General features: G+C 41.9%; 27 protein-coding genes and 1 non-coding gene across 28 annotated transcripts; 16 read left to right on the top strand and 12 right to left on the bottom strand.

Annotated features, from left to right (window-relative positions):
- Positions 1 to 17: 17 nt before the first annotated feature.
- Positions 18 to 305, top strand: Eint_090590 (uncharacterized protein; the record flags this gene model as incomplete). Its single annotated transcript, XM_003073502.1, has 1 exon — positions 18 to 305. The coding sequence occupies one exon, from the start codon at positions 18 to 20 to the stop codon at positions 303 to 305; it is 288 nt and encodes a 95-aa protein (XP_003073548.1).
- A 36-nt stretch (positions 306 to 341) lies between these two features.
- On the top strand, positions 342 to 605 carry Eint_090580 (zinc finger domain-containing protein; the record flags this gene model as incomplete). The annotated part of the gene is made up of 1 exon (XM_003073501.1): positions 342 to 605. The coding sequence occupies one exon, from the start codon at positions 342 to 344 to the stop codon at positions 603 to 605; it is 264 nt and encodes an 87-aa protein (XP_003073547.1).
- A 58-nt stretch (positions 606 to 663) lies between these two features.
- Positions 664 to 2,607, top strand: Eint_090570 (uncharacterized protein; the record flags this gene model as incomplete). Its single annotated transcript, XM_003073500.1, has 1 exon — positions 664 to 2,607. One exon carries the CDS (start codon positions 664 to 666, stop codon positions 2,605 to 2,607), a length of 1,944 nt encoding a protein of 647 aa, XP_003073546.1.
- A 100-nt stretch (positions 2,608 to 2,707) lies between these two features.
- Positions 2,708 to 3,709, top strand: Eint_090560 (uncharacterized protein; the record flags this gene model as incomplete). Its single annotated transcript, XM_003073499.1, has 1 exon — positions 2,708 to 3,709. The coding sequence occupies one exon, from the start codon at positions 2,708 to 2,710 to the stop codon at positions 3,707 to 3,709; it is 1,002 nt and encodes a 333-aa protein (XP_003073545.1).
- Positions 3,710 to 3,731: 22 nt separating this feature from the next.
- On the top strand, positions 3,732 to 4,652 carry Eint_090550 (uncharacterized protein; the record flags this gene model as incomplete). The annotated part of the gene is made up of 1 exon (XM_003073498.1): positions 3,732 to 4,652. One exon carries the CDS (start codon positions 3,732 to 3,734, stop codon positions 4,650 to 4,652), a length of 921 nt encoding a protein of 306 aa, XP_003073544.1.
- Positions 4,653 to 4,697: 45 nt separating this feature from the next.
- On the bottom strand, positions 4,698 to 5,483 carry Eint_090540 (uncharacterized protein; the record flags this gene model as incomplete). Its single annotated transcript, XM_003073497.1, has 1 exon — positions 4,698 to 5,483. One exon carries the CDS (start codon positions 5,481 to 5,483, stop codon positions 4,698 to 4,700), a length of 786 nt encoding a protein of 261 aa, XP_003073543.1.
- Positions 5,484 to 6,001: 518 nt separating this feature from the next.
- On the top strand, positions 6,002 to 6,751 carry Eint_090530 (uncharacterized protein; the record flags this gene model as incomplete). The annotated part of the gene is made up of 1 exon (XM_003073496.1): positions 6,002 to 6,751. One exon carries the CDS (start codon positions 6,002 to 6,004, stop codon positions 6,749 to 6,751), a length of 750 nt encoding a protein of 249 aa, XP_003073542.1.
- Positions 6,752 to 6,764: 13 nt separating this feature from the next.
- Eint_090520 (uncharacterized protein) lies at positions 6,765 to 7,112 on the bottom strand (the record flags this gene model as incomplete). Its single annotated transcript, XM_003073495.1, has 1 exon — positions 6,765 to 7,112. The coding sequence occupies one exon, from the start codon at positions 7,110 to 7,112 to the stop codon at positions 6,765 to 6,767; it is 348 nt and encodes a 115-aa protein (XP_003073541.1).
- A 167-nt stretch (positions 7,113 to 7,279) lies between these two features.
- Positions 7,280 to 8,290, bottom strand: Eint_090510 (uncharacterized protein; the record flags this gene model as incomplete). Its single annotated transcript, XM_003073494.1, has 1 exon — positions 7,280 to 8,290. One exon carries the CDS (start codon positions 8,288 to 8,290, stop codon positions 7,280 to 7,282), a length of 1,011 nt encoding a protein of 336 aa, XP_003073540.1.
- Positions 8,291 to 8,343: 53 nt separating this feature from the next.
- Positions 8,344 to 10,155, bottom strand: Eint_090500 (uncharacterized protein; the record flags this gene model as incomplete). Its single annotated transcript, XM_003073493.1, has 1 exon — positions 8,344 to 10,155. One exon carries the CDS (start codon positions 10,153 to 10,155, stop codon positions 8,344 to 8,346), a length of 1,812 nt encoding a protein of 603 aa, XP_003073539.1.
- Positions 10,156 to 10,188: 33 nt separating this feature from the next.
- Positions 10,189 to 11,715, top strand: Eint_090490 (T complex protein 1 subunit beta; the record flags this gene model as incomplete). Its single annotated transcript, XM_003073492.1, has 1 exon — positions 10,189 to 11,715. One exon carries the CDS (start codon positions 10,189 to 10,191, stop codon positions 11,713 to 11,715), a length of 1,527 nt encoding a protein of 508 aa, XP_003073538.1.
- A 62-nt stretch (positions 11,716 to 11,777) lies between these two features.
- Positions 11,778 to 12,107, bottom strand: Eint_090480 (uncharacterized protein; the record flags this gene model as incomplete). Its single annotated transcript, XM_003073491.1, has 1 exon — positions 11,778 to 12,107. One exon carries the CDS (start codon positions 12,105 to 12,107, stop codon positions 11,778 to 11,780), a length of 330 nt encoding a protein of 109 aa, XP_003073537.1.
- Positions 12,108 to 12,208: 101 nt separating this feature from the next.
- Eint_090475 (uncharacterized protein) lies at positions 12,209 to 12,337 on the bottom strand (the record flags this gene model as incomplete). Its single annotated transcript, XM_009163629.1, has 1 exon — positions 12,209 to 12,337. The coding sequence occupies one exon, from the start codon at positions 12,335 to 12,337 to the stop codon at positions 12,209 to 12,211; it is 129 nt and encodes a 42-aa protein (XP_009161893.1).
- An 80-nt stretch (positions 12,338 to 12,417) lies between these two features.
- Positions 12,418 to 13,074, bottom strand: Eint_090470 (uncharacterized protein; the record flags this gene model as incomplete). Its single annotated transcript, XM_003073490.1, has 1 exon — positions 12,418 to 13,074. One exon carries the CDS (start codon positions 13,072 to 13,074, stop codon positions 12,418 to 12,420), a length of 657 nt encoding a protein of 218 aa, XP_003073536.1.
- Positions 13,075 to 13,154: 80 nt separating this feature from the next.
- Eint_090460 (histone H3) lies at positions 13,155 to 13,577 on the bottom strand (the record flags this gene model as incomplete). Its single annotated transcript, XM_003073489.1, has 1 exon — positions 13,155 to 13,577. The coding sequence occupies one exon, from the start codon at positions 13,575 to 13,577 to the stop codon at positions 13,155 to 13,157; it is 423 nt and encodes a 140-aa protein (XP_003073535.1).
- Positions 13,578 to 13,904: 327 nt separating this feature from the next.
- On the top strand, positions 13,905 to 14,216 carry Eint_090450 (histone H4; the record flags this gene model as incomplete). The annotated part of the gene is made up of 1 exon (XM_003073488.1): positions 13,905 to 14,216. One exon carries the CDS (start codon positions 13,905 to 13,907, stop codon positions 14,214 to 14,216), a length of 312 nt encoding a protein of 103 aa, XP_003073534.1.
- A 131-nt stretch (positions 14,217 to 14,347) lies between these two features.
- Positions 14,348 to 17,272, bottom strand: Eint_090440 (DNA polymerase catalytic subunit delta; the record flags this gene model as incomplete). The annotated part of the gene is made up of 1 exon (XM_003073487.2): positions 14,348 to 17,272. The coding sequence occupies one exon, from the start codon at positions 17,270 to 17,272 to the stop codon at positions 14,348 to 14,350; it is 2,925 nt and encodes a 974-aa protein (XP_003073533.2).
- A 73-nt stretch (positions 17,273 to 17,345) lies between these two features.
- Eint_090435 (uncharacterized protein) lies at positions 17,346 to 17,552 on the bottom strand (the record flags this gene model as incomplete). The annotated part of the gene is made up of 1 exon (XM_009163628.1): positions 17,346 to 17,552. The coding sequence occupies one exon, from the start codon at positions 17,550 to 17,552 to the stop codon at positions 17,346 to 17,348; it is 207 nt and encodes a 68-aa protein (XP_009161892.1).
- A 63-nt stretch (positions 17,553 to 17,615) lies between these two features.
- Eint_090430 (uncharacterized protein) lies at positions 17,616 to 18,398 on the top strand (the record flags this gene model as incomplete). Its single annotated transcript, XM_003073486.1, has 1 exon — positions 17,616 to 18,398. The coding sequence occupies one exon, from the start codon at positions 17,616 to 17,618 to the stop codon at positions 18,396 to 18,398; it is 783 nt and encodes a 260-aa protein (XP_003073532.1).
- Positions 18,399 to 18,452: 54 nt separating this feature from the next.
- Eint_090420 (DNA repair and recombination protein) lies at positions 18,453 to 20,519 on the top strand (the record flags this gene model as incomplete). Its single annotated transcript, XM_003073485.1, has 1 exon — positions 18,453 to 20,519. One exon carries the CDS (start codon positions 18,453 to 18,455, stop codon positions 20,517 to 20,519), a length of 2,067 nt encoding a protein of 688 aa, XP_003073531.1.
- A 63-nt stretch (positions 20,520 to 20,582) lies between these two features.
- On the top strand, positions 20,583 to 20,732 carry Eint_090410. Its single transcript, XR_002670147.1, has one exon. It is a non-coding gene; the product is annotated as a 5S rDNA (ribosomal RNA).
- A 52-nt stretch (positions 20,733 to 20,784) lies between these two features.
- Positions 20,785 to 21,885, top strand: Eint_090400 (mRNA capping enzyme subunit alpha; the record flags this gene model as incomplete). Its single annotated transcript, XM_003073484.1, has 1 exon — positions 20,785 to 21,885. One exon carries the CDS (start codon positions 20,785 to 20,787, stop codon positions 21,883 to 21,885), a length of 1,101 nt encoding a protein of 366 aa, XP_003073530.1.
- A 67-nt stretch (positions 21,886 to 21,952) lies between these two features.
- Eint_090390 (60S ribosomal protein L39) lies at positions 21,953 to 22,142 on the top strand (the record flags this gene model as incomplete). Its single annotated transcript, XM_003073483.1, has 2 exons — positions 21,953 to 21,955; positions 21,987 to 22,142. The coding sequence occupies 2 exons, from the start codon at positions 21,953 to 21,955 to the stop codon at positions 22,140 to 22,142; spliced, it is 159 nt and encodes a 52-aa protein (XP_003073529.1).
- Positions 22,143 to 22,206: 64 nt separating this feature from the next.
- Positions 22,207 to 23,136, bottom strand: Eint_090380 (pre-rRNA-processing protein ESF1; the record flags this gene model as incomplete). Its single annotated transcript, XM_003073482.2, has 1 exon — positions 22,207 to 23,136. One exon carries the CDS (start codon positions 23,134 to 23,136, stop codon positions 22,207 to 22,209), a length of 930 nt encoding a protein of 309 aa, XP_003073528.2.
- A 104-nt stretch (positions 23,137 to 23,240) lies between these two features.
- Eint_090370 (uncharacterized protein) lies at positions 23,241 to 23,555 on the top strand (the record flags this gene model as incomplete). Its single annotated transcript, XM_003073481.1, has 1 exon — positions 23,241 to 23,555. The coding sequence occupies one exon, from the start codon at positions 23,241 to 23,243 to the stop codon at positions 23,553 to 23,555; it is 315 nt and encodes a 104-aa protein (XP_003073527.1).
- Positions 23,556 to 23,564: 9 nt separating this feature from the next.
- Eint_090360 (putative nucleic acid-binding protein) lies at positions 23,565 to 24,242 on the bottom strand (the record flags this gene model as incomplete). The annotated part of the gene is made up of 1 exon (XM_003073480.1): positions 23,565 to 24,242. One exon carries the CDS (start codon positions 24,240 to 24,242, stop codon positions 23,565 to 23,567), a length of 678 nt encoding a protein of 225 aa, XP_003073526.1.
- A 159-nt stretch (positions 24,243 to 24,401) lies between these two features.
- Positions 24,402 to 24,755, top strand: Eint_090350 (uncharacterized protein; the record flags this gene model as incomplete). The annotated part of the gene is made up of 1 exon (XM_003073479.1): positions 24,402 to 24,755. One exon carries the CDS (start codon positions 24,402 to 24,404, stop codon positions 24,753 to 24,755), a length of 354 nt encoding a protein of 117 aa, XP_003073525.1.
- Positions 24,756 to 24,884: 129 nt separating this feature from the next.
- Eint_090340 (nuclear pre-ribosomes export protein) lies at positions 24,885 to 26,228 on the top strand (the record flags this gene model as incomplete). The annotated part of the gene is made up of 1 exon (XM_003073478.2): positions 24,885 to 26,228. One exon carries the CDS (start codon positions 24,885 to 24,887, stop codon positions 26,226 to 26,228), a length of 1,344 nt encoding a protein of 447 aa, XP_003073524.2.
- Positions 26,229 to 26,273: the final 45 nt, after the last annotated feature.

Raw genomic sequence — 26,273 nt, 5'->3', positions numbered from 1 at the left:
GCAGGGCCCTGGGGGAGATGTTGGGATCAATTGTTAAGTCGAAGGTTGGGATTGATTATGGAAGCTATGGAGCATCAATGGTGGGGAATCTGGTGGTTGTTGAATACTTACCGCATAGTCAAATAGCAGTGATCCGATGTGATGCACCTGCATGCAAATACGTCCTGTTTACGATTGCAACTATAGGAGAGATTTCTGGTCTTAAGTGTTCTATGTCGATTTTATGGATATCTGGGATTCTCAAGAGAGCTATGAGGAGGATTCTGAAGTATGTAAAGATGGAGAAGGAATTGGAAAGGAGGTGATGGGATGAGATTTAAATATATCTAGAACAGCCCTTTATGGAATTGTGTGGGATATGCCATTGGAAGATTTCTGTTAAACATGAGACCCGATGTGGGCAGAGTTTCTGCTATCTGTGCATCAAAAGGCATTTGAAGTCTGATGACAGATGTCCTGGATGCAGAAGAAGGAGTTGTGTGACAGATGTCCTTAGATGTAGAGAAGACAATGAAAGATTTGGAGGAAACGACCTCGAGATCCTTAATAGTCTTTGTCGATTGAAGAGATACATAAAGGAAGAGGCAAAGGAATGTAAAGATTGAAATAAAGTTGACTTCAAGAGTACTTTTTTGAGAAAAAATTATTGTTGACCCAGAGAGGATGGCAGGGTTTTACGAGAGAATCAAGGAGGCATGGAACAGCGTTAAAGATGCACTCCAGCCTGGGAAGAAGGTGGATCTGAACTCATACAAGGAGTTGTGCTCTAGATTTGAAAGCGAAAAGCCTATTGAGGTTTCTGAGCTTGATCGAATAAAAGAGTTGTGCAAGGCAATATCGGAGCCAGGATGTAGAAAGAAACTAGACGAAGGATTTGAGGAGCTGAAGAGAGTGGAGATAGAAAGATCGGAAAGAAAGGCAGGAGCGAAGTGGAAAGGAGACTTGGGGGCTGGGGATACGAAGGGGGGCGAAGGGAAGCCTAAGAAGCATCGGAAAAGGGGATATCAAAAGAAGTATGCCCTGAAGAAAGAGAATGATGTTAGCTGGGGAGTTCTTCCAAAGAAATACAGAGTAGAGGGGAAGACGCCTATGGAGACGATTGAAAAGGCAATCTGCTATGATGCAGAGGACAATCTTTTCCTTCAACTAGGGGAGGTGTCTACCGATGAGGAAGAAGAATATTTCTGCGAAAGAAATATTAAGAAATTGAACTCCGAAGTTGTAGAAAGGAAAGTCCGATGTAATTTTGGAGGGGAGTATAACTGTAAAAGATGTGTAGAGTATGAAATAAGGAAAGAATATGAAAGAAAGGAAAACGAGAGAAGGAAGGAGGAGAGGGAAAGAGCTGAGAAGAGAAGGCAGATGGCAAAAGACAGATGGGAGTCGAGAGTTCCTAAGTCATATTTCTATCTTGAGAAGGACTTTGGAGTTGAAAGGGCAGTGGCAAGATATGTGACTGATGACAAGTTTGATATGGATGATCTAGAAGACGAGGAGAGAAAGAAGCTTACGAGAGTTCTTAGCGAGGCAAGGAAGGAGCAACTGTTTGATATAGAGAAGATTAAGAGCCGAAAGGCTAGTTTTGATGAGAGTAGAAATGAGGTGACGGAGATTGGAGGCATTAAAGATGATGGTGAGAAGAATGATAAAGAAGCAGAGCCAGAACAAGTCCTAAATGGTAGTGGACAGGAAGACAGAAAAGAGGTTGGTATAAAAACCAGTAATGAATCTGAATCTCTTCCATCCAAGCCTTATTTTATTTTAGAGCCCATTTCCGAGACCAAGGAAAATGGATCTGATGATAGGGAGGCTGTTGAGATGAGTGAAGATGCAAAAAAAGTTGAGGATGCTGTTCAGATGCAAGAGCCATTTGTGTTTGGAGGGGAAATCAACGAATCCTTAGAAAATGAAAAGAAAGAAGGCCCTGCAGTGGAGGAGGAGCCGAAGAAGTTTGGATTCTGGGATGGAAGGACACCAAATGTGCAAGGAGATACATCTATGTTTCTCTTCAACTCGGGAGCTCCACTTCCTCCGGCTCAAGATTCACCTTCTACTGTAAATCACGAGAACATCTCCAGTCCGTTTGCTTCAGATGGTAAGGCACCTGAGACCAAGCCTTTTGTATTTGGAGGGGGATCTTTCCCGGCCCAGTCTGGCATGGGACAAGAATCGGTAGAATTGCATTCACCAACACCGGGATCTTCGCTCCTTAAGAGAAAGTTGGGGGGATATGGAGAAGCCGTACAAGACTCGGGGGCTAACTTTTCTTTTGGAGAAGGAGGAAATATCTTTCTTTCGGGTAGTAGTGGAATTCCTGGCTTACAGAGCTTTCCAGTACCCGGAAGCACAGGACAAGAACAAGCTAGGCCGCAGCAGCAGATTGATCTAACAGGGTCTATGGGGAACATATTTGGAAATGGAAAAAGTCTATTTGGAGGTCTGTTTGAGGGAGGGTCTTCTCAGCAGCCGGCTAAGCCAAGCATAGGATATGTGGATTCAGAGGAAAGAAATGACAAGGGGCTAGGGGGCCTCTTTGGAGGCGGTGGAATCTTCAATGCAGCCGACGACGATCCTTTTGAAAGGAGTAAACTGGACAGAAGAAGATGATCCAAAGACGCACTTAATTAAAGACTTAGATCTGATTCTTTACCTATCTTATCCAGGAAGAAGTAAAAACTGACTTTAGAATCCCTGTTGTTCTCTGAGCATGGATTTTGAAATATGGCCTTGTGACGCCTATACAGGAGGAGTGTTCAAATCATGCATAAAGTGGAGGAAGTGCAAGGAGACATCCAAAAGACCTGATTTCCTGGCAGCAAGGATTGCAGGAATTGTGAGGATGGACAGGAAGGAGATTAGATTTCTGGAGTCTGAGCCCGTTGAACTTTCGATGAAAGAAGACTCGGAAACTGTTTACAGATGTATCATACCGAGAGATGCTCTTCCTTCGATGAAACTGAGAAGCCTGGAGGTTGTTTACACGATAATTGTCGAGGTATATTATGGAGTAACGAGAGAAGTAAGAACAAAGATGTTTAGTGTCCATCCGTTTGGATTCAAGCCTTTGAAGAAGATGGAAAACATAATAGTCCATTCGGACATGATTAGGGTTGGAAACACGGATGATACTGCATTCGGGGAGATTGTTGACTTTCTAAGAAACAAGGCTGGACAAGACTATGGAACAACTGAGGAGATGGTAGGACGAAAGATGCATTTTCTTGAAGACTTCCCTAGATTCATGAGAGAGGTTGTGGAGAGGTACAAACTGGAAAGTAAGGGAGACATATACTTCTATGTATCCATGGAGGGTTCTGAGGTTGAGGAGGACAGATACAAAGTCACTGTTCAGGACGATGAGGAAGAGGTTGCTACAGTTGAATATGGAAAGCTTCTTGTTAAAGAGGATACGATGATGATATGGTATAAGAGAAATTCCAAGAAAACAAGAATAATACTGGAGGTAACTGAATTTATCAGCGGAGAGGTTTCAAATGGCGAGGAGAGGCTCCTGAAAGAATTCAACTCGGACATGTGTCTCTATAAAGCAGTTCCTCTCAGGGTTGAACATGATTGTTTTACTTTTGATTGTAAGCTGTTTTCCGTAAAGTTTTCATATAGGATAGAGCTTGATAACCTTGTTTTTGTTCTACCTATAAGTAAAGCCTCTCCAAGGGCAAGCTTAAGCATAGGCGGGGAGTGCAGATAATCTTTTCAAACAGAAGATAGAAATGAGGGGGTTTGGAGGATCAGAAGTGCTTAGTGGTGATGATGAAGATGACGAAAGGCTGGGGAAGGAACTGGGAAGACTTCGGCAAGAAAACATGAGACTTACAGGGGAAATAATGATACTGAGGCAGAACATGATTGCACTGGAAACGCAGAACTTTGCTATGAAGGAGCAAAAAAGTCGAACGGTGTTAGACGGCTTGAAAAGGATGGAAAAGCTAAAGAAGGAGGTTGATGTTCTTAGGATCGAAAGCCGAATAAGAGAAAACCAATCGAGGGTGTTTAAGAGACAGAAGGCTAATGCAGGGATCGATATAAAATGGGCGCTTTCGAAGTCGAACTGTGGGATAGGCTTCACCCTACTTCCTTTTGAGTTTAACAGACTCAAATTCCTGAAGGACTTCTTCTATTCAGACTTCTGCCAACTAGACTCTTCATCTGTAATCAGGGAAATGGGTAAGAGAATCTCACGATTCAAAGAGTTTCTGGACTTCTACATACTGTTCAGCTGCAAAGCAGAGGTGTTCAGGGAATTTTTCGGCATGGTTCTCATGAATCCATTGTTTCCCGAAGAAAAGATGAAGGTGTTCAACACCTTGCCATTGGACTGGATACTCAACTTTAACAACGAAGAGGTTATTTCTCTTGTCAAGGAATACATAGACAAGAACTATAAGCAGATGGTATTTTTTTTGCTGAGGGTGGTTGAAGAACGGCCGTTTCTATTGAACATTCTTGTTAGCAAGGAGATGTTCACAGAACTAGCCAAGACGAGTTCAAGGGCTACAAAGAAGCTTACGTCTGAGATATGTCGAAAGGGAGGTCTAGGCCTTATTGATCACACGAACATCCATTATATCTCTCAGGATGACTTAAAGATTTTGTACAAAGATTTATACTTTGAAGTTTATTTTGATGTTTGATGCCTAGTTCTATATCTAGAAACAAATACATATCTAAATTGGGTATTAAATTGGATTCTGGCATTTACTTTCCACAATCCGAGGTCTTTGGAACAACCTCTTAGTTGCAAGTTGTCTGTAATCCTCTCCACATGCATAAGACACAGCTGTTCCAACAACCACTGTCATAATAAACACCATATAACTTCCAGTGCTCCTTTCCACATTTCTCCCTTCCTTCATATACATCATCACAGCCATGAGAATTCCAAACACAATAAGTCCCCCACACATCCACTGGCCCATCCTCTCTCCATATCTATCCCTCATTGTAGCCCAACTGACCCATCCCATCACTACAATTCCATTTCCAATCAATCCTGCCAAAATCTCCCATGATGACATCCCGTGTCTTGCAAGACTCTCCATACAAACCATCATAAACCCAAGCCCTGCCATCTCCATCCCGTACTCACAGCTCACCCTCTTCCCCAAATTCAGAAATCCAACCATCATAGGTACCATGCTCGCAACACTAGTCCATCTCCTTCCGCCAAATCCCCACACCCAGGCCATGTACAGAATCGTCCCCACAACTGCCACAGAGTACACTACCATGTTCCACACAGTTCCAGCAGAAGACTTTTCATTGTCTGTGTACCAGAGAACACCCTGTATGCATAACACAATTATCAACACAAGATATATGTTCTTAAGAAAACTATCTTCAGGCAACGATCTTTTGTGGGATTCCTTGGAAAGAAGGATGGGTTGGAAAGCTGTTTCGATGTCTTTAATCTTCTTTTCCAGATCGCACATGTGGTCATCAAAGTTACTTACCTTTTCCTGCATAGTCTCAAATGCATCTAATAAACTTTTTTATTGCAGGACTTTCGATCATCAGGGGCTTCAGGAACTCGATGAATTCACCAGGGCTCTCTATTGCCGGAGAACACATGCCCTCCGCTGCTCTCCAGGCCCTTCCATCCAAAGGGCCCACACGAAATAGGATCTACCCTGTCCCTTTGTCTGATGGGATCAAACCAACAGTGGCTACTCTCGAATCTACTCAACCAGAAGTAGTTTTCGAGGAGATCCTCCACTGGACTGCCACCTCTCCTTGTAGAAAGACCTCTTGCTCTATTTGGCACCGGTTGGGGGAATATTTCCGAAGTTCCAAATTCAGGGTGTTGGATGATTAAGTACAGCTTAAAGACAAATAACAATATAAGAGTTCTAAAGTTACTTCAAAGGACCTTCTGGGGACAGATGTGGACATTTGAGAAGATCAGCTCTTCCTTGAGATTTTACAAAACACGTAAGCATTTCTGGAATTTTAAGAGTATATTTGGTATTTTCTAATCCCCAAAATGACACAAACGGACAATGGTGTGGAATTGGAGGAAAGCTATCTTTCAAAGATATACACATCCCAGGCATTAACACTTCCCGAGGACATTCAAAATTATGTATTGAATCCGAAGGATGTCGATGCGGAAATATTTTACTTAGAGAAATATGCCAGAACCAAAAACCCAGATCTTTCAAAGATCACATTTATGATAGAGGTTTTAAGTAAGTGTCTAAAAAAGCACTCTGATTTCAGAGATTACATAAAGCTTCTGGTAGGAATAATAGAAACATATAAAGATTATCGGTATTCGATATTCTGCCTTCGAGCTATTAAGTCTGTAGCTGGGTCGAAGTTTTATGTCCCTTTATCCTTCTATATAATCAGAATATTGAAGAATGCCATATCCGTAAAGAATCTTTCAGTTGAGGGAAGAAAAATAAGCTACGACATGGTTAATCCGGACCCCAGTAGGACAAAAAGCGAAGAGCATCAGATGTTTGTTATAGAGGAGGCAGGATCTCTTCTTCTGCAGCACATGTCTGTGTTTTCAAAGAGTATTGGGTTTCCAGAGCTTGCTGCTGTTGTGGTAAGCGAATTGAAGAAGCTAAGGATAGGAGTCTTCAAGGAAGTGATGGATAACGTCATATCCAACATCAATGCACAGAGGGAACACGTTCTTGAAAAGAGAAACAATCTAAAACTGAATGGAATAGATGGAAAGGTTGTGTCTTCATTTGAAAGCAGTATTGAAAAGACTCTTAGGTAATAATAAAGCCATGTTACCCTTGAAACAAATTTATTATCTCCTCTTCAGACCTTCCTTGTGGTGAAGAACATTTCACATTACCTTCTATGTCTTTTTCTGGTCTGTCTTTCAATGTTCTTGAGGTAGAAGGAGGATTTTCCTGATGCTTTATCTCATTTTCCTCAGGATCCTCAAAAGACTCGATGTACAAAAGGTATTTTGGGGTCTCCATCTCGTTATCTAGACAAGAAGCAACCAAACTGTCTATCTTCACCATGTCGGTGTTGTAAAGATGTATTCTTTTCCCTTTCTGTTCTATAAAGCCGTCCATCCATGTTTTCAGCTTCTTATGCTTTTGCATTGTATAGACACATCTTATCATCTCTGGGCTGTAAACTTCAAGTTAGATAACCACCAACTTAAGAAGCGAGTTCCAACCGAAATGGTTTATTATTAGGCCAGGATGTTTGCAAAGAAAGTAGAAAAGATTGAACACCAAAGTCTTTATTCAAAGCCCTGCATGGTCCATAGATTTAGGAAGTAAAGGCTTCAAGGCTCCTCTCTTGAGATATAATTTCGAAAGGATCTAATCGGAACTTCATTTACAAATATCTCAAACTTCCCTGGCTGTTGTCTCATGGCTTTGACGACCTTGTTATCCGTAAGTACAAAAAATACCTCGGGTAATCCGTCCTCAAGAACATGGCCACTGTACCTTAAGACAGTGCATTTCTTACTTCCAGAGACAATGATATCAACAAGCTTTCTTGAAAGATAGAGATTGACTTTTTCAAATATCTCTTTGATGCTCTTTCCTCTCTTTAGATGGCAAACTACATACTTGCAGATTATGTCTTCCCTTTCCGAAGGATTTTCCATTGGAGTTATCTCGATCTCAATGTCATTTCGAATAAATTTCTGAATAATTGATCTTTCAAGAAAGTACTCCTTAACCATTTCTATCTTATCCATGCTGTTCCTTGGAAGCACAGAACATTCCAAATGAACATCCATATATCTAATCTTGCATGTCACTCCTTGAGCATTCCAATCACTTGGGTAAACATAGTCTCCTTCCTCATTCACTACTAGATATTCCGTCTCTGTTACATAGACTTGAACCTTTCCTCTCACTAGCCTTACAGGCATGCTAGCTCCTTCCACTTTTGACCAGACTCTTGATTCCTTTTCAATCCCATCTTTAAGTTCAGAAATCCCCTTTCTTAATATCCTGATGCACGAGTCCAGAATATATGTCTTGAATTCACACCTGTCTACACTCCGTGGTTTCACTTTGTGTGTCTCAAGCACATCTTTATCAATTAGCTCATATACCCTTCTCCCTGTTTCCGCTTCCACCCTTGCCTTGCAAAGTATTCTGTAAAGCTCCTCTTCTTCAATCTCTTCTTTGTGCTCCTCTAGGATCTTTTCGCTGTAATACTCCAGCAACCTATCCCATGTATCGGCCAGGCTGTTCTTCTCCATCTCATAGTATATCCCTTCCTCCCGAGCCACCAACATCCTCTTCATAATCGGAAAGTCGGCAGAGTTGAACTTCATAAGGATATGGGGTACTGGAAACATCGAATAATTACCTGGCCATTAAACTTCCTTCATATAAGTAGTACAAGATGTCTGTTTGCATAGCTTGACATCTCGTCTCCAAGTCCAAGAACTCCACAAAGCTTAAACAAGGTCCTTGCCATCTCGTTGTCTCCCATCTTCTCCACAATGTCGCATGCTGGCTTAAAAATCTTTTCAACTACATATCGGAAGTTCGTCAGATCAAAGTCTGAGTCAAGCAATGGGGTTTCTCCAAGTGTAGAGGGAGAGGGATTTCTTTTGAACAAGTAGAAGCTCTTCAATGCAGACATCATTCGGGTCTGTCTTGTACATTCCACCCTTTCATAGTACTCGATAATCTCAAGATATTCGTCAATGTCCGTATCTGAGAGAATTGCCTCGGTAACCGCTTCGTTAATGAGATCCACAACAAGTGTTTCATCATCAATCAAATAGTAGAGCTTGATTAATTTCTTCTTCTCATTCTTTCCTTTCAGTATCTCGATAACTTTCTGGTTAACTTTCTTATCGAGGTATAAACAGGCTCCAGAATCAATCCCAAGTACATCGTATAGCCCCATCTTGACTATCATTTCGGGAACTATCTCATAGTATCCTTCTATTACAGACTTCAAGGAGCTTATAATTTCGACCTTTCTTGTAGTCGATGAAAATCGGGAGGCTGCCAAGAACACAAAGTCCACAAACACTTTCTTATTCTTGCATCGAGGACAGAGGGCTTTCATTATGAAATAAGATGGAATTATAGAGAAGTCTCCCTTGAACATCAAGCTCATTGCTTTATCATAGTCCTTAAGCATCACATATGCAAGGAAAAGGCCCTTTGGATTCTGGTAGTTCCTAAACATCTTCAAAATCTCAGAGGCAGATCTCCCTTCGTTAATCGAGATCAGATTCATCCACACAAAATCCTCAATGCTGCCAATAATCCTTTCATCCATCCTTCTGCTTTTTTCATCCATCAATCCGAGAAGAAACGCCTTGAAAAGGTCGTCAGAACCCCCTATCTTGACAGGAACTGCCGGTTTTGTTCTTGTGGTAATCCAACTACCAAAGCTTGTTTTGAATCTGTGTGAAATGTGCTCAAAAAAAACATGGAATCGCTCAAGAAGTCCCTTTGCAGAATCCAAGAGTCCACATCTAAAAAGAGTGTAGAGCTCTGCAAACATATATCTCCCCTCATACACTTCGAGGCCATATTCCTCCTTGCTATATCGAAGCTTGGTAAAAACAGAAATCTTGTCTTCTTCCCCCCAAAGTGGCTCTTTAATCTTGTCTGCATTCTCCTTTAGAAACCTCTCCACATATCTCAAGTATTCATCTCCAAGAAACTTAATCTCTTGATCAAAGGAGTCCGAAGGTTTCAGTCTCTTAAGAAACATATACATGTCAAGAAGGAAAGCATCGTCAAAGAACTTGCCCTTCCCTTCCATTTCAGCGATATTGGCCCCCTCTTTGTCTTCAAAATCCTTGTCAAACACATCTTCCAAAGCCTTGATCCTCCCTCCAATCTTGCTGTTCCCAACCACAAAAAGATCGTTTTCCCTCTTCAGCTCCTTAATATGTCTCCTGACACATTGGGAAAACATCTTGTCCATAGACTTCTCATGTTCCCTTTGCCTGGCCCTAAGCTTTTCATGCAGAAACCCATTAACTATGTCCTCAACATCAAATTGGCATTGCTTGGGCCCAAGGATACCTTTGAAGGGACTAGGCGGTATTGAAGCCTTGTATCTTGACAGTTTCTGTTGCTTCGCCTTCAGACACGCTATCAGCTGAGTATAGTTGTATATTCTTGTGGGCTTCATAACAAGTGGAGCCACAGGAAGTTCTTCGTTCATGGGTTTACAAGAAGAACAAAATTTTCACCCCAGATGAACATCTTCAGCCATGCAAATCTGGGAACCACCGAGGAAAAAGGCGATGATGCAAAGAGAACGATTCTTGCAGGGACGGATATTGTGGGAGACATACTGAAGACAACCCTTGGACCAAAGGGGATGCTTAAGATGCTGAAGGGACAAAGCGTCCATGTTACCAACGACGGGGCATTTATTCTCAAGAACCTGATGATCGACAGCCCGTCTGCAAGGATATTGATCAACTCCAGCACTGGACAGGACTGGGAGGAAGGAGATGGGACGACTTCTGTTGCAATTTTGGCAAGTCTACTTGTCAAGGAGGCCAGCAAGCTGGAGATGCATCCAACGAAGATCCTTAAGGGATATAGAATGGCACAGGCTAGGTGTTCTGAAGTGCTGAAGAGAATTAGCTTCAACCCATCGAAAGAGGATCTGGTCAAGCTTGCCAGGACAACACTGTGCTCGAAGGTTCTGAAGTATGATCTGGAGAAGTTCTGCAACATCTGTGTCAATGCTATTGAGAACCTTGGGGGTAGGAACGACTTGAATCTTGTACAGGTGATCAAGTGTTCTGGGAAGCTCGAGGACTCATATCTCGACGATGGGTTTCTTCTAAAGAAAGACGTCCGAATAGAGGAGGTGAACGATCCAAAGATCCTGATAGCCAACACCAGCATGGATCAAGACAAAATTAAGATATTTGGGGCTAAGATCAATGTCAGCTCTGTGGGGGAGCTTGAGGAGATGGAGAAGGTGGAGAAGGGAAAGATTCAAGAAAAGGTGGAGCGGATTTCCCAGAACGGGATAAATATGTTTATTAATAGACAGCTTATATACGATTATCCTCTCCAGCTCCTGAAGATAAAGGGAATCCAAGCCATTGAACATGCAGACTTTGATGGGGTTGAAAGACTCTCCAATGTGCTTGGAGGAAAGATACTGAGTACGTTCGACAGCATGGATGAAACATGCTATGGGACCTGCAAGAATGTCAAGAATGTTTACATTGGAAACGAAAGAGCAATAAAGTTTAGCGGGGTGAAGAGTGGAGCAAGCACCATTGTCCTGTGTGGATCATCGAAAGAGATGCTGGACGAGGCAGAAAGAAGTGTTCATGATGCACTATGTGTTCTGTCGAAGATAAAGCAGGATCCGCGTGTTGTCTATGGAGGAGGGTCCAGTGAGATGGCAATGGCAGTCGACCTAAACACTTATGCCATGGAGGTTCCTGGGATTGAAAGTGAAGCCATTTTAGCATTTTCAAATGCTTTGCAGCAAATTCCAAAGATACTCGCGGACAACGGAGGATATGATGGAGAAGGCATAAGGGCAAGTCTGAGGGCCGAGCACAACTCTGGTAAGACAAGCTATGGAGTAAATGTCCGTAGCGGAAGTGTTGGTTGTATGAAGGAGTCTGGGGTTGTGGACAGCTTTAGAATCAAGCATCGTGTTGTTACTGCTGCATCGGAGGCTGCACAAATGATAATCAAGTGCGATGCAATTGTCAAGTGCAAGCCCAGAGAAAGAACAAGAGAATAAACCTTATTTATTATGATGCCTGTTTCCATCTGGATAGCTTTGCATCTTAAGCATCATTGAAGCTATTTGAACAGCTCAACAACAGTATTATATACATGGGACATGGGTATGAACACATAGCCTTTTCCTCTCTCCAGCGTCACATACCAAAAGCTTATGTCCCTCACAAGTCCATCATATTTGTCGATTTTAATTTTGTCTCCAACACAAAACGGGCGAGTAGCAAGCGCCATTGCACCCTTGTAGAGGTTATCTGTGAGGACCTTGGGCATCACAACACTAATGGGCTTAAGGACAGCCATTGACAATGCAAGTCCGGGAACTGCATTCCCCGAAATACCTTTTCTAATACCAACAAATGGAAACTTCAGGATTGATCGGCCTCCAATCATATGGGATAGTTCTGGATGGAAAATTTCTTTATCGGAGGATAGATTGGAAAAGTACTCAAAGAATGCTTCATAGAAAACCATTTTAATTACCAATTCCTTGGCTACACAACAAACCTGTTCAGATAGGAGGTTGCATCGTCATCCTTGAGCCAAAAGTCGTTAGATCTTTTCATTGAATCCTGGATGCTAATCCATCCTTTCTTGTTTTCTTTTTCAAAGCATTCCTCCATGGGTAATGTTTTGTCAGTATCCTTATCCAATGGCCTATGTGTTGAAGAATCAAGTCCTACCAATTGAGGGCTCGCAAGAGTTAGCGCCAAACAGTAAAACACCCCTCAAATAGATCAGAAGGCACTCTTGTCTTCTCCAGCCCCAGAATCCGGAGATTCTTTAATGACTCGAGATTCTCAATCATTTGAAGGTTTCTGTTCTCTCCAAGAAGAAGAACTTCAACATTACAAGGTACTGCCGAGCAATCTACCACTTCAAGTTCATTGTTTTGAAGATCCAATACCTTCAAATCTTTGAGCTCGGACAGTCCTTCTACTGTTCTTATTCTGTTGCTTCCGAGGTAGAGCTCTTCTAGAGTTGCACAATTCTCGAGGTTTTCAATCTGACAGATGTCGTTTACGGCCATGTCTAGCTTCTTGATGCAGGGAAGATCTAGCCCATGGATCGTCGAAATGTCATTAGAAATCAGATACAGCTCCGAGAGACCCATGCGGGGAATGGAAATTTCTGTGATTAGGTTGTAGCTTAGATCCAACACCTTTAGATTCGGAACATTTTCAAGGTCGGAAATCACCTTTATTCTGTTGTCTGATAGATCAAGATACTCGACAGACTCTGCCTTGTTCAAAGCCATAACCGATATGTTGTTCCGGCGGAGGTCAACTGTTCTCGCATGCTCTGGAATGGTTGGTATTCTTTCAAGCTGTCTATGGACTATGTAAACAACATCCCCCATGGAGGGGGGCAGTGCGCTCCAAATATTCCGTTCCCGTTCATAAAGATTCCTATAATCAAGAAGAATAAAAATACTTTATTTCAGTCAAGGGCTGCATACAAAATGTTCGCATACTTTATCTTATACACAAGACAAATATCCTTCGGCATCAGAGTAACTCTTTTGGCATGTAGAACACATCTATAGGCATCTTCCACAAGATTTGTAAGGAAATTTTCAACAGCCTCCTGGAAGGCAACAATTGCAGAAGCCTGGAATCTTATGCCTTCTCCGCTCTTGCATAACTCCCGGACCATCCTCTGGAACGGCCTCTTCCTTATAAGCAGATCTGTACTCTTCTGGTATTTTCTTATCTCCTTCAGGGCAAGAGCTCCAGCCTTGAACCTCGTCCCCTTAGGCACGGCAGATGAAGATCCAGACGACGGGACCGACTTCATCGACATGCCCTTTCTGGGAGCCTTTCCTCCAAGTGCTTTTGAAGCTGTCTGTTTTGTTCTTGACATTTCTGTCCTTCATCTCCAGTGTATATTTATAATTTTATTTGCCGGGAGATTTTCGCGCCAAATGCCTTCTTGCAAGAAATCCAGGCTATAGAAACAAGGCTGGTCCAAAAAGACGTATTTAATTATTATCACAGCTCCTCTCAGTACAAATATGGCAGATTCATCTCTTTAGGAGGGACTGTGCATCTTTTTCGCTGTCCAAAGTAAGTACCTTCCAAAAAAAAGGTCCAGAACTTACAAATTAGAATGTTTAGAATAGATAATTAGATTGGAGGGAATGTCCCCGCCAAAAATAAAACTATAAAACATCAAAACAGAATCCCCTAAATGAATACACAGAGTATCAGTGCAAAAGGAAAGAGTAAGGCAGCAAAGGGAATTGCAAAGAGACACAGAAAACAGTCCGGGCTGACAGACAGCATCTCCAAGCCAGCAATCAGGAGAATTGCCAGGCGTGCTGGTGTGAGGAGAGTCGGCGGAGGTTGCTTTAAAGAAATAAATAATGCAGCAAGAGAATATATCAGAGATACTCTTTCCATCGCATGTATTTACTCCACACATGCTAAGAGAAAGACTATCACATGTTCAGATATTCTTCACTCCCTAAAAAGAATGGGTATCAAGTATATTGGCTACTGATTGTTTCAATAAATACTCGTGTTCATTGTGCTTCTTCTCTCTCATACACAGAACTTGCTAAGTAATATATGTTTTCGGTTCTTTGCCCAAAAAGAAAACACACAACATCCATCTTTACTTTATTTCGCTCTTCACCACTCAAAAGACCTTAATTTCCCGAGCTTTTCATTAAGGGGAATCAACTCCTTTCTCACCTTTGTTCGCATGTAAAAGATTGGGCAGTCTCTATTAACACACAATACTTGGTTATGGATGCTTCCCTGGCACCTCTGGCACTCCACCCAGCAACTATTCAATCTTTCTTTTTTATTTTCCACTTCCTGTTGCATTTTCTGAAGATGGATATGAAAGTCCTTTCTACAATTGCTGCATATGATCTTTCCTTCTGCTCTACATCCAACACAGACATCCGCTAGCTTCAAAAAGGTGTTCATCGGCCCTTTAAGAGATGCCCTTTGCACGACTCTTGTGTGGTCGCCCTTAAACAACTCGTCCACATTATCCATAACAGGCTCGAATATTCTCTCCATAGGCTTCGAAAGCTGTTGCTCAATATAGTATTCTGTGTCGATCGGAAGGTTGTTTTCCAATACATACACAGGGTCCTCACTTTTTTCATATGCTGCTATTCCCTTGCCCTTCTTCACTATCACATATGGAACCCGGTCTCCAAGCACAGGTGCCGTGGTTTCGTCTCTTTTCCTAAGCTTCTCCGCCAGCTCTACATGAGCTTGTCTACTTCCATACTTCTCCCCAGACTTCGTTAAGGATTTCGAAATCACTAGAAGACTCAAGTCTATCCTCCCCAGGTACAAGTCTCTTACAACATCTCGAACAAATTGCTTGGCCTTCTCAACATTCTTCTCATGAAGAATCATCTCAAGTACCGTCTCGACAGTTTCCTTAACAAGCCCACAATTGTCCCTTCTTACAGCTTCAATTCCTTTTGTGTCTATCTTGCTAGCTGTGTTTGGATTCGAGTACAGGAGGCCAGCGTATCTCTTCTTATTAATGAGCAGATATGGGTAATAAACCTTTTCAAACTCCAGAGACACAGGCTTCATAAACTTGCTTGTCACAAACTCAGATATCTCCTTGCTCATCTCAAAAACCTTTTTTATGTCCTCCTCGTCGAAATTGATCATAACAGAATCTGTGTCTCCATAGATCACAACCGAATCATGTGTGTATCCGTTTTTCTTGGAAAAGTTCTCCTCAATCAGCTTCTTCGTAAGCATTATCATTTCCCTTCCAAACCCCGTTACACTCTGAGATATCTCAAAACAAGGAAGCTTCCCCTTCGATGCTCCTGTGAACCCATACAGAGAATTGGCACAGAGTTTCACAGCCAGCTGCTTTCCATTAAGGCATGCCTTGACTGCCGGATCCTTTTCCTTCTTCAACTCCTCCTTTATCTTCTTCCTCGAGTCTAGCAGATCAACCAGAATCCTTGGAAGAAGGCCTTTCTTTCTCTCAGGTGAGCAGAAATAGTTGTCTGTTGGCGTTCTGATCCCTCCAAGGATTCTGTATTGATCCTTCGTGAGTAATGTGGTATAACAAAGGTTATGGCTGATCATTATCGAAGGATACAGAGAGGTGAAATCCATTACAGATATAGGTTTTCCATAGAACCCCTTCTTAGGCTCGATGACAAATCCTCCCTCGTACTTCTTACCAGATTCAAATGGATCTGTTTCAGGAACTACAAAACCCTCCTTGGAAGCTGTTCTATAGATAAGTGCAAATATCTTGATGGCTGTTCCTCTTGTAAAGAAGTATTCTATGGGGACTCCTGTCACCCTAGACAGCTCAGCATAATTGATTAGAACATTCAGCTTTGAGAACAAGCGAAGAGGCAGTACAGTATCTCTTAGGCAATAAGAGGCTATTCTTCTTCTTGTATCTTTATCCTTGGATTGGAGTTCCCCAATGGATGAATAGGGAACATCTTCCTTCTGCTCCTTCAGAAAGTGTATACTGACAGAGTTCAATGAGTAACTTCTTAGCTTGAAGTCTCTTCGTATCACAACCATCATGTCTATTATCAGACGTCCTTCAATCTCCACCTCCGTGGTCATTATAGATCCAAACATGTTGCTAGACATTGTTGTGTCTCTTGTTCTTGCTTTCTTCTTGGACCTTCCTAGAATAGAGAAGTTCTCGATTCCAAGCACTTCTCCTCGACCGAGAATGTAAGGAAGATCAAAGCCCTTCACGTTGTATCCTATAATGATGTCTGGATCAAGTTCCATGAAGTATTTTTTCCAGCTTTCCAGAAGTTCCTTTTCTGTCTCATACCAATGAACATTGACGCCGGGAATCCCAGTGGTTTCCTTTAGGCAGAATATGTCTTGAGACAAGTATTTATCACTTCCAAACATCGTTAGAGTGTTTCCTATTTGAATAATAGGATCCGTCTTAGAAGAGGGAAAGGCGTTTCCAATACTTACACATTCTATATCCAGGCTTAGAACCTTGAGGGGCGGAAGAATAGCATAAACGCCTACAGGCGGAAGGGGCTCTAAGGATTCATAAGACGTGCTCACCGTTAGATACTTACCGTCTAGAACCTCATACTTCCTTACTTTTAGATAGCTCATTCCAACAATCCCAAGGTCACACATAAACCTCAACACAAAGGGAAAGCTGCTCTCGTACACTCGGAATCGAACTTTCTCTCTTCTAATTGTTATTCCACTCTCAAGGAATGCCCGCAGAGCTCCAGAAACATGGGGCGTGTTCAGAGTCAGCTTGTAGAACCTTGATTTCCCTTCTGTATATCCCAGTATGGTTTGTTTCATCGTGGCTTCAACTTCTACCACTGTGGCTTTTATATCGAGCCTTTGAATGGAATCCTTTATATCTTCCTCCTTGTATTCCTTGCCGTTGACAGTTTCTATATAGAAGTAAGGAAAAAAGTTCTTGACAAGCACCTGAATCGGCTCTCCAGACTCTATGTTTCCAAATATGGCGAACACGGGATGTGGATAGCTTAGTCCCGAGTCACTCATGTAAAAATCTATGTGTGTCTGGCAGAAAACGATTTCCTCTTTCATCTAGGGCGTCTGAAATAAAGAGTTTACATAGCGCATCAGGAAGTTAAGGCTTTATTAAAGGAATCTTCAGAATTTAGGAATTTGTTTCTTCGTTCTGATGCATATTTTCTACAGAATGGAATCTCTTGCCTCCTTCAAAGATACTTTTAAAGTTTAGCTGGAGCTTTGTGAGAAAATAGTGAGAATTTCCGTTGTTCTTCCTTTGTTCCTCGTTGTTTTTTTTCTCGTAGAAAGTACTCTCGTACAATGTGTCTTCTCTGTCTCTCTGTCCAGATGCCATTGTATCGTGATGGGAAGCAGACATGGATTATATACTTGTTTTCGGAGTCATGAAGGCAAGCCCATGGAATCTCTGGTAAACAAGCTTAACAAATGGTACGAGCTGAAGAAGGAGCACACCCGCTTGATGCATGAAAGAAGAGAAAGAGAGGTGAGGAGAATTGTTGAGGAAGCAAAGAAAACTCAGAACATTGAAATGCTTTTGGAGATACTGACCACGGATGCAGACAAGTGTAAGGACCTCGAGGGGTTTCTAACCAGCGAGTTCAAGAGAAGCATAGCATTCAACAGTAAGGAGAGAATAAACCAGATCATTAAATGTATGTGCATCCTAGGCTTGAAACGAGAAAAACCTAGGTTAATGATGATAGACCACCTTGAGAGTGTTTACTCAAAGACAAGAAAACCCTCGACTGTATCAAGGATAGAGCTTCTTAAGAAACTCCAAGAATACGACGAGACAAATGGCCTGAAGATCCATGAATACATTGAGAATAGAATTGACGAAGAGGTGGACGAATATGTGAGGAAAATACCTCTAGAGGCCCCGAAGGAGTTAGATAGATGGTTGAACGAAATGGTTGGAGTAGGACGGTACAGGCCAAGGCTCTTGCAGATGTACAAAGATCTTGAGATCAAATACTTCACAATGTGTCTTGGGATTGTGATGTTAGGTGACAAGGAAAGTGCCGTAGAAGACATTGTGTATCTTGTTAATAAGATCCGCTTGCGGAGTAATACAGTTGGGGTTTCTATAGACAATGAGGTTATGGAGAAGCTCAACGAGTGTAAGATGCTATGGGAGGAAGAGATTAAAGCACTATTTCACCATTGTGAACAGCTATGAGGAAAGTGAGAAGAAGTCGGATATTAAATATTGTTTTGAATTTTCCCTTTCATTATGGACTGTAAAGCCGAAGACTATGAGAAGTCGTTTGTTGAAAAGTACTTGGAGAGGGCGGCATCTTCCAAGATCGATGAGCTAAAGAAGAAAATAGAGGCACACAAAGGTAAAGGAGATATGGGGAAGGTTAAGGACTTGGAGAGAGAGATAGAGGAAGTTAAAAGCAGGCTTGCAGCAGACAAATCGATTATGTGCAAGAAGGACAGTAGAAAAGAGGAGGTAGAAGAGAAGAGGAATATCGACTTCGAATGGTCTGGGATGGAAGATGACAAGGACATTGAAGTCTTCAACGAAAGGTGTGAGAAGTCGATTGAGAAGTACTGCAATCACATGGGAATTATGAAGAATGAGTTCCAGGAGAATTTAAGAAAGGAAAGTAGTATATGCGAGGGATTTGAGATTCCAGATTTCCTTTGGAACTCGCTTTTTGAATATCAGCGGGATGGGGTGGCATGGATGCTGGGGCTGTATAAGAGAGAGAAAGGTGGAGTTCTTGCAGATGATATGGGGCTTGGGAAGACGATCCAAATGATTGTGTTTTTAGCAGTTCTATTCCACAACAAATCCATCGAAAAGGCACTAATACTGTGTCCAGCCACAATAGTCTCGCAATGGATGGCGGAATGGAAAAGATTTTATCCGTTTGTAAGAGTTTTCTTTGGATTCCCAGCCGAGGACTGCAGAGGAGTGTATTTGATGTCGTATGAGAAGTTCAAGGCAAGGGCAAAGGACCTTTTATGGGATACTTTGGTCCTAGATGAGGGGCACAAGATAAAGAACAGAAATGCGCAGATCACACTTTCAGTGAAGAAAGTAAGGTCTCGGAGTCGCTTTGTTCTTTCTGGAACGCCCATCCAGAATAACCTTGGGGAGCTATGGTCTATGTTTGACTTTGTCAATCCGGGGCTTCTGGGGTCGCACACCTCTTTCCATGAGGAGTTTGAGGAGATAATACGTAGAGGAGGGTACAAGAGTGCTAGCAATCTCCAGGTTGAAAAGGCTTATAGACACAGTTTGATGCTCCGGTCATTGATAGAGCCGTATATACTAAGAAGAACAAAGTCGCAGATTTCGCATAAGCTTCCTTCCAAGGAAGACAAAATAATATTCTGCACGTTGACACCAATCCAAATTGAACTCTACAACAGGATTCTCGAGTCAAAACACATAATGAAGGTTCTGATTGGAAAGGCGAACCTTCTGAGTGGGATTTCCATGCTTCGGAAGGTATGCAATCATCCAAGACTGTTTATTCCCAGAAAGGAAGACGGTTCTGAAGACCTTTCTGAAGAAGCATCTGGCGAAAAAAATAACGAGGAGACCTTGGGGCTTTTGAAGAAAGAAGAGAGCCAGTATGGGCTTGTGAGCTCCTCGTGTAAGATAAAGATTCTGATGGATCTTCTCAAGAAATGGAAGAGTGAGGGGAACAAAGTACTGGTGTTTTCGCAGACAATAAGGATGCTAGATATAATAGAGAAGTGTGTTGAAAAGTACGCATACTTAAGAATGGATGGTAGAACATCGACGTCGAGTCGGTCTTCGCTTGTGGATAGATTCAACAAGGATGATAGCATATTCATGTTTCTTTTGACAACCAAGGTAGGAGGCCTTGGACTAAATCTTACTGGAGCGTCTCGAATTGTTATATATGACCCGGACTGGAATCCATCGACAGACACACAAGCCAAGGAGAGGGCATGGAGATATGGACAGAGAAAAGGTGTGGAAATATATAGGTTTATTTGCAAGGATACAATTGAAGAGAAGGTTTATCAAAAGCAGATATTTAAAGATCTACTTGGGAAGAAGGTCTTGAGTAACCCTGGGCTAAGTAGATTCTTCAACAAGTCATGTATAAACGAGCTGTTTAGCTTTACAGCGACCAGAGGTTTTGCCGAGGTCAAAACACACGAGGAGGACAACGATGGCGAGGAGACAGGAGTCTTGAAGAAGATCCGGGATAGAGATTTCGAAGTGTTTTCCAGGATAAAGACTTTGAACGAAAAGAGGATTTTGAGCGGGTCTGAGGTGCTGGAGTATATAAGGCTTAGGGAGAAGGAATGAGTTTGGAGGGCAGGTGTAGTTAATTAAAAGATGGTTCTGTTTTGGCTTGGAGTTTTGGGACTGTTTTTATAGTCGAAAGGATTTATGACTGATTACGGCCATATCCACAGAAAAGCACCGGAACTCGTCAGATCTCCGCAGTTAAGCCTGTGCGAGCCCGGATAGTACTGAGGCGGGAGACCACTCGGGAATCCCGGGTGCTGTAATCTTTTTCATTGTGGATGGGCTATGGAAAATGCAGTTTTGTCGGAGTCCTGAATCGGTCATGGAGCTCTTACATCTAGGGAACAAAGTTCCGTCCGAGGAGGCAGAGGCCCTCAGAATAGGCATATACCAGAAGCTTTGCATAGCAGGGGCCAAGAAAAGAGAAAGGTTTCCAGGATGCCATCCAGTGTCTCTAACACTGGACAACATTGATCTTTTGTTGAGCAAGGACTTCCTTGTGTGCGAGAAGTCCGACGGAATCAGAGCTTTGCTGCTTGTTACAGAAAAGATGGGCATATCCAAAGGATACTTTTACGATAGAAAAAACGACTTCTACGAATTGGACATGAACTTTCCCTTTTCCTCGACTGTCTTGATAGATGGAGAGATCTTTCTGGAAGATGGCACAGTCACCACTTACGCCATATTTGATTGCTTGATATATGAAGACGCTCCCCAGATACTTAAGAACTTGTATAAAAGGCTTGGATACGCACAAATGTTTGTGGATAGAATGAAGGGAAGTGTCGAAAAGACCAAAGCCTTAAAAAAAGAGGACGAGGATGGGTTTGAGCCGAAGAGAATTCCAATTGGGGCTGAGGGCCAGGAGCCTGGATGTATCAGTATACATTTCTATGTTAAACAGATGATGAAGAGCTATGGTTTCTGGGAGGTGTACAAGAAGATCCCGGACCTGAAGCATGGAAATGACGGCTTAATATTCACTCCTACAGATGAGCCTTACTCGGTAGGGAAAAGAGGTGTAATTCTCAAGTGGAAGCCTACGTTTCTGAACACAATAGATTTTAAGATTACAAAGGCCAAGGAGTTTGGCCATGTATACGATCTGGTGTGCAGTGGAAAGAGAGGAAAGGATGTTGTGTTTGGCCATTTTTTTTGTGAAGACGAGGAAGTAGATGGAAAAATAGGAGAGTTTCTGTACGACAACGACGGATATTACTGGGATCTTGATGAGTTTGTACTGAGGAAGGGTGGGTGGAAATTGTATAGGATCAGAGAAGATAAAGACACACCCAACAACATAAGAGTTGTTTGCAGTATATTGGAAAGCCTCAAGGACAGCCTAACAATCGAGAAACTCTGCACATTTTACAATGCAATGCGGGAAAATAGCAAAAAGAGAGAGCAGATGAAAAAATAGCCTTTGGCTCCTCATCTTGGAAGCTCCTCGGTAAGGTTATTTTGAGAAAAATTTGAGCCCCGACGAAATGGTAAGGCGATTTGACTCGGGTTAATTTCTAGGGATCAAGAAAGACTGCTTTGGTGAAGACAAGGCTCATGAGAGCCTTGAAGAGGAACAGAGAGATTCCTGCATGGAAGAGAATGATGAAGGAGCACAAGGGGGAGTACAACAAGGCAAGAAGACACTGGAGATCAAAGAAGTTGAAAATCTATTAAGAATAAACGGTTTACTTGCACTATTGTAAATCTCAAACCGGTTGTGTGTTAATCCAAAGAAACTTTAATCAATGTTATCCTTAATTCTTTTTCTCTTTTCATCTAATATCTCCTTCAAACCGCCCTTTCTCTTATACTCGGGGTGTGTGGGGTCAATGGCAAAGTCTTCGTCTTCAAATATTGCCTCGAATCTTTTGTCTTTTGGATCAAACATAAAGCCATCACACTCGTCTATTGGCTTTCCTCTGGGAATGGTTTCTATGTCTTTCTTACTAGACTCTTTCTTCTTGGCTTTCTTATTTTCGATCTCCTTATCCTCCGATATTTCGTCGTTAAAATCGTCGGAGCTGGACTCTAGGAACTTGCTCTTCTCGTTCTCCGAAGAAATTGGCAGATGGTCTTGCAGGCCGGAAATGTTCTCATCATCAGACATGTCGACCAGCTCGGAGACAAGGTCGAAGTTGATTTCCTTTTCTTTGAATAATTTCTCAAGCCGAGACTCTATCTCACTATCATCTTCCTCCTCTTTCTTCTCTCTGACAACAAAGTCCTTTTCTTCACATCCGTCATCGTTGAAAGCCTCATCACATACGTTTTGAAGATCAAGAGAGTCCGGCACAAATCTCAGATCAAACACCATTCCCGAGTTCCCTAATCTTACTCCGTCGCATGCAGTATATATGTGCTTTGAATCATCTACATCCTCAAATTCGGCAACAGCAGTGTAACATTCATCGATCCTTCCCTCTTCACAGCTCTTGACAAAAATGTTGTTGTCTCCAAGACGTTCTCTTCCTATCTTGGTTTTACAGAGCTTCACACTCAGAGGAGATGAGCCCAGTAGAATTGAGTTGAAGATCTTAAACAGATCTTTGACATTTATGTTTCTCCAATTCATTCCAATACAGGCAAGCCTCTTTGTAGGATTTCCGAACATAACTCGATTTTCTCCAGAGGATTCTTTTATTTCTTCCTTCAAGTCTTTCCCCTTCATTTAACGGTGTTTTCAGATTCCAGAAATAGGCCCTCACAATCTTTGGAAGGAGATTGTACTCCGTCTTTATCTAACAAATATAAATCCTCCACCCAGGGATGCCTATGGGATACAGAAACAATATACTGACGGTTTGTAAAAAGATTAAGGTAGATGGAGGGAAACAGGCTCCAGCTAAGATTCTAGATCTTCAAAATGTTTCTGATATTGCAGCTTTAATAAACCTTAGCACCGAAGAGAGAAGAATGAAACTGATATCGAAATACGTCTCCATCCTCTCAGAGTTTATATTGAACAAGGCAAAGGAGATATCTGGTAAGAGACAGAAGCAAGAGGTATCGGCAGATGATATAAAAAAAGTGATAGTTTCGGAAGGTTTATTCTTTTTATACGACATCATAAGCCTCAATAAACAATAACTCATGATTTCAGAAATCTAGTCCTCTCTGGGACCTGTTGCTTTTACTCTTTAGATTTTTTTGATACTGGACATACTCTCTCTGATCTGCACTCCGGAGTTCCACTCCCTTTGCATTCTTAAGTGTCTTTGGCTTCCTGTATTCGTATCCTTTCTTAAAAAACATAACCTCCCCATTCTCCGTGTCTCCAACGGCTATTCTTGTCAGTGTTCGATGTCCACATTTTTTGCAGAAGTCCAGATTCTCGGAAAAAAGGCTAAAACATCCATAGCATCGGACTTTATACTTTCGAGAGGAAAACATAGAGCTCTCGTATATAGTGTACCGCAATAACGCATTCTTTATCCCGTTGTCATTTGTAAAGCAAACAACTTCCTCTTGGTTCTGGCTTTCCGGCCCAACCCACATTTCCGAGACCTCATCTTTTAGTTCCAGTGTTAGTGCTACAACCTCGATATCTGTATTACTCAAGTTGTTGACCTCTTTTCTAAGATCTCTTCTAACCTTCTCTACATATTCTTCCGAAGGATTCCTTACCTCTATCATGAAGGAGAAGAACTTGAGATATTCTTCAGACTCTGCAGTCTTAAGTTCATTTATAACAGAATCTGTAACATATCCCCTAATCACCTTGTCTGTAGGAATCTGCCTTTCTATGAAATATCCTGTGTCTATTACTGCAATCATCTTGGGTAAAATTTTGCAGGGAAATCTTGCTTCTTTGCCCAGGTCTCTTTCTTCTGCTTCCAAGCAGATGGTCAATAGATAGATCCTATCATCTCCTTATTTTGACGTCATGTATGAAACAGATAAAACGCTCCGAGGTGCAAAGACGGAATTCCTAAGATGGAGGAGAACACCGCCGAAAACAGTATTCCAAACACCGAAGCCAGGCCCGGGGATATTCGAATTGGGGAAGTTTCTGGAGAAGACACACTTGTGTTGTATTTGTCTCAAGGTACTGGGAATACAGGAGAACAGTGCAACCAGAACGGCAGGTGTGAAAGTGATATTAGCAAATGCAAGAAGCACAAGGCCAGCAATTGCATCTGTCTTTCAAAAATTCACTACGAAATAGATGGAGATGTTCTTTGCATTAGAGAAATGAAGCCTTTCATCTATATAAGTAAGATTTCCATCTTGTGCCAGTGTAGCCCAAGCAAGCAAAAGATAGACAACGAAGCTCGGATAGAACCGTAGGAAGTTCTGTCGTGGTCATTCAGTATATCCGTATCTAAGTCAATAAATCTTATCAATTCTTCCATATTTGGTTTCCAACCAATCTGCTTTTTGCTCCAATAAAAAATATACTGTTAGCCGATGGATAAAATGGATCAGCAGAAGTCGAAGATTGGGTCCATATGCACAAAGATCATAGAAAACCCACAGGAGAACCTAGATATGATGGAGGGAATATTTGAGATGCTTAGAAATGGATCATTTGAAGGGAAAGCAAAGGGAATGGTTTATCTGTCTCTTTTTAAAGTGTTTAAAGCAGTCATTCCTCTGTACAAAGTGAGGTCTTTGAAAGACGTGGTGAAAGACAAAAGAGATGCTCTTCACTTGAAAGACCATGATAAGAATCTTCTTAAATGGTACACATCTTATGTAAAGACCATGGTTGATGATATATCTAACGAAAGTTATATCTCATTGTGCGAGGTCTTACAGCATTTCGACCACTTTAATGCCACAGACAAGATTGTCTCGGGGGTTCTGAGAGGATCTCTTGGAAAGGGGTCTGTACCGATGATGTGCTGCAACACAATAAAGTTGAAGCTGAGAAGCGATTGTTCCGGTGAGTTGATTGCAACTATACTAGACCAGATGCTTGACTTCGAGTACAATCCCTTGATTCTGGAATACTTGTTGGACATTCCATTTGTAAACAACTCTTTGAAGAGTGATGAAGAGAAAGCCAAAGAGTATTGGGAGGCAAACAGGGGAGTATCCAGGAGAGACAAGAATAGCATATTCCATAGAAAACGCATATTTAACAAAAAACTTAAGAAGATGGAGAAAGAGCGTCTAAGTCTTCAGTCTGAGGTTAAAGATGAAGAGGACATCGAAGGGCGTATTGAAGAAATGAAAAGTTGTAAGAGGATCTATGATGCCATTCAAAGGTTGTACTTCACGGTTCTTAAGGGAGATAGATACGAGTGTTATAAATATGTGTTTATGGGGCTTGTGAAGTATAGGAAAATTCTTCGTCCAGGGTTCATGGAGGGCCTCTATTTCCTACTAAACAACAGCCTTTCAAAGATACCCTCTGACGCCAAGGTCCAGGGGATCCTTTCCATACTAACCTTGTATGAGGATGAATGCTATGATTTCAATGGATTGGTGGATCTTCTGTACTCCATGATTCATCCAATAAACCCTGAGATTGTGGACAATGATGAACTCGTCAAGGTCATCAGATTCTTATTTATAAAGATACGCCAGCCAATCCATAGAGCACATGTCCTCCTCAAAAGACTTATTCTCTGCTGCTGCTCCAGATCCGTGCCCGAATTCAGAAGTCTAATTAAGGACATCTCTGCATACTATGACATAGAGTTTTCAGACTGTACAAACCCAAGATGCCGGGAGTTCGACCAGGACTCTACACATGTTGACTCAATTCCGGACAACCCCTTCTTTGAATACTTCCTCTACAAAAACATACTTTAAAAAGAGACTCTTGGGCTTCACTTATAACAAATACAAGTTTTATGG

The sequence above is a fragment of the Encephalitozoon intestinalis genome (assembly GCF_000146465.1).
Source record: "Encephalitozoon intestinalis ATCC 50506 chromosome IX sequence".
Lineage (NCBI taxonomy): Eukaryota > Fungi > Microsporidia > Unikaryonidae > Encephalitozoon > Encephalitozoon intestinalis.
Note: the sequence above shows the minus strand (reverse complement) of the source record. Positions and strands in the feature narration are given on the sequence as shown.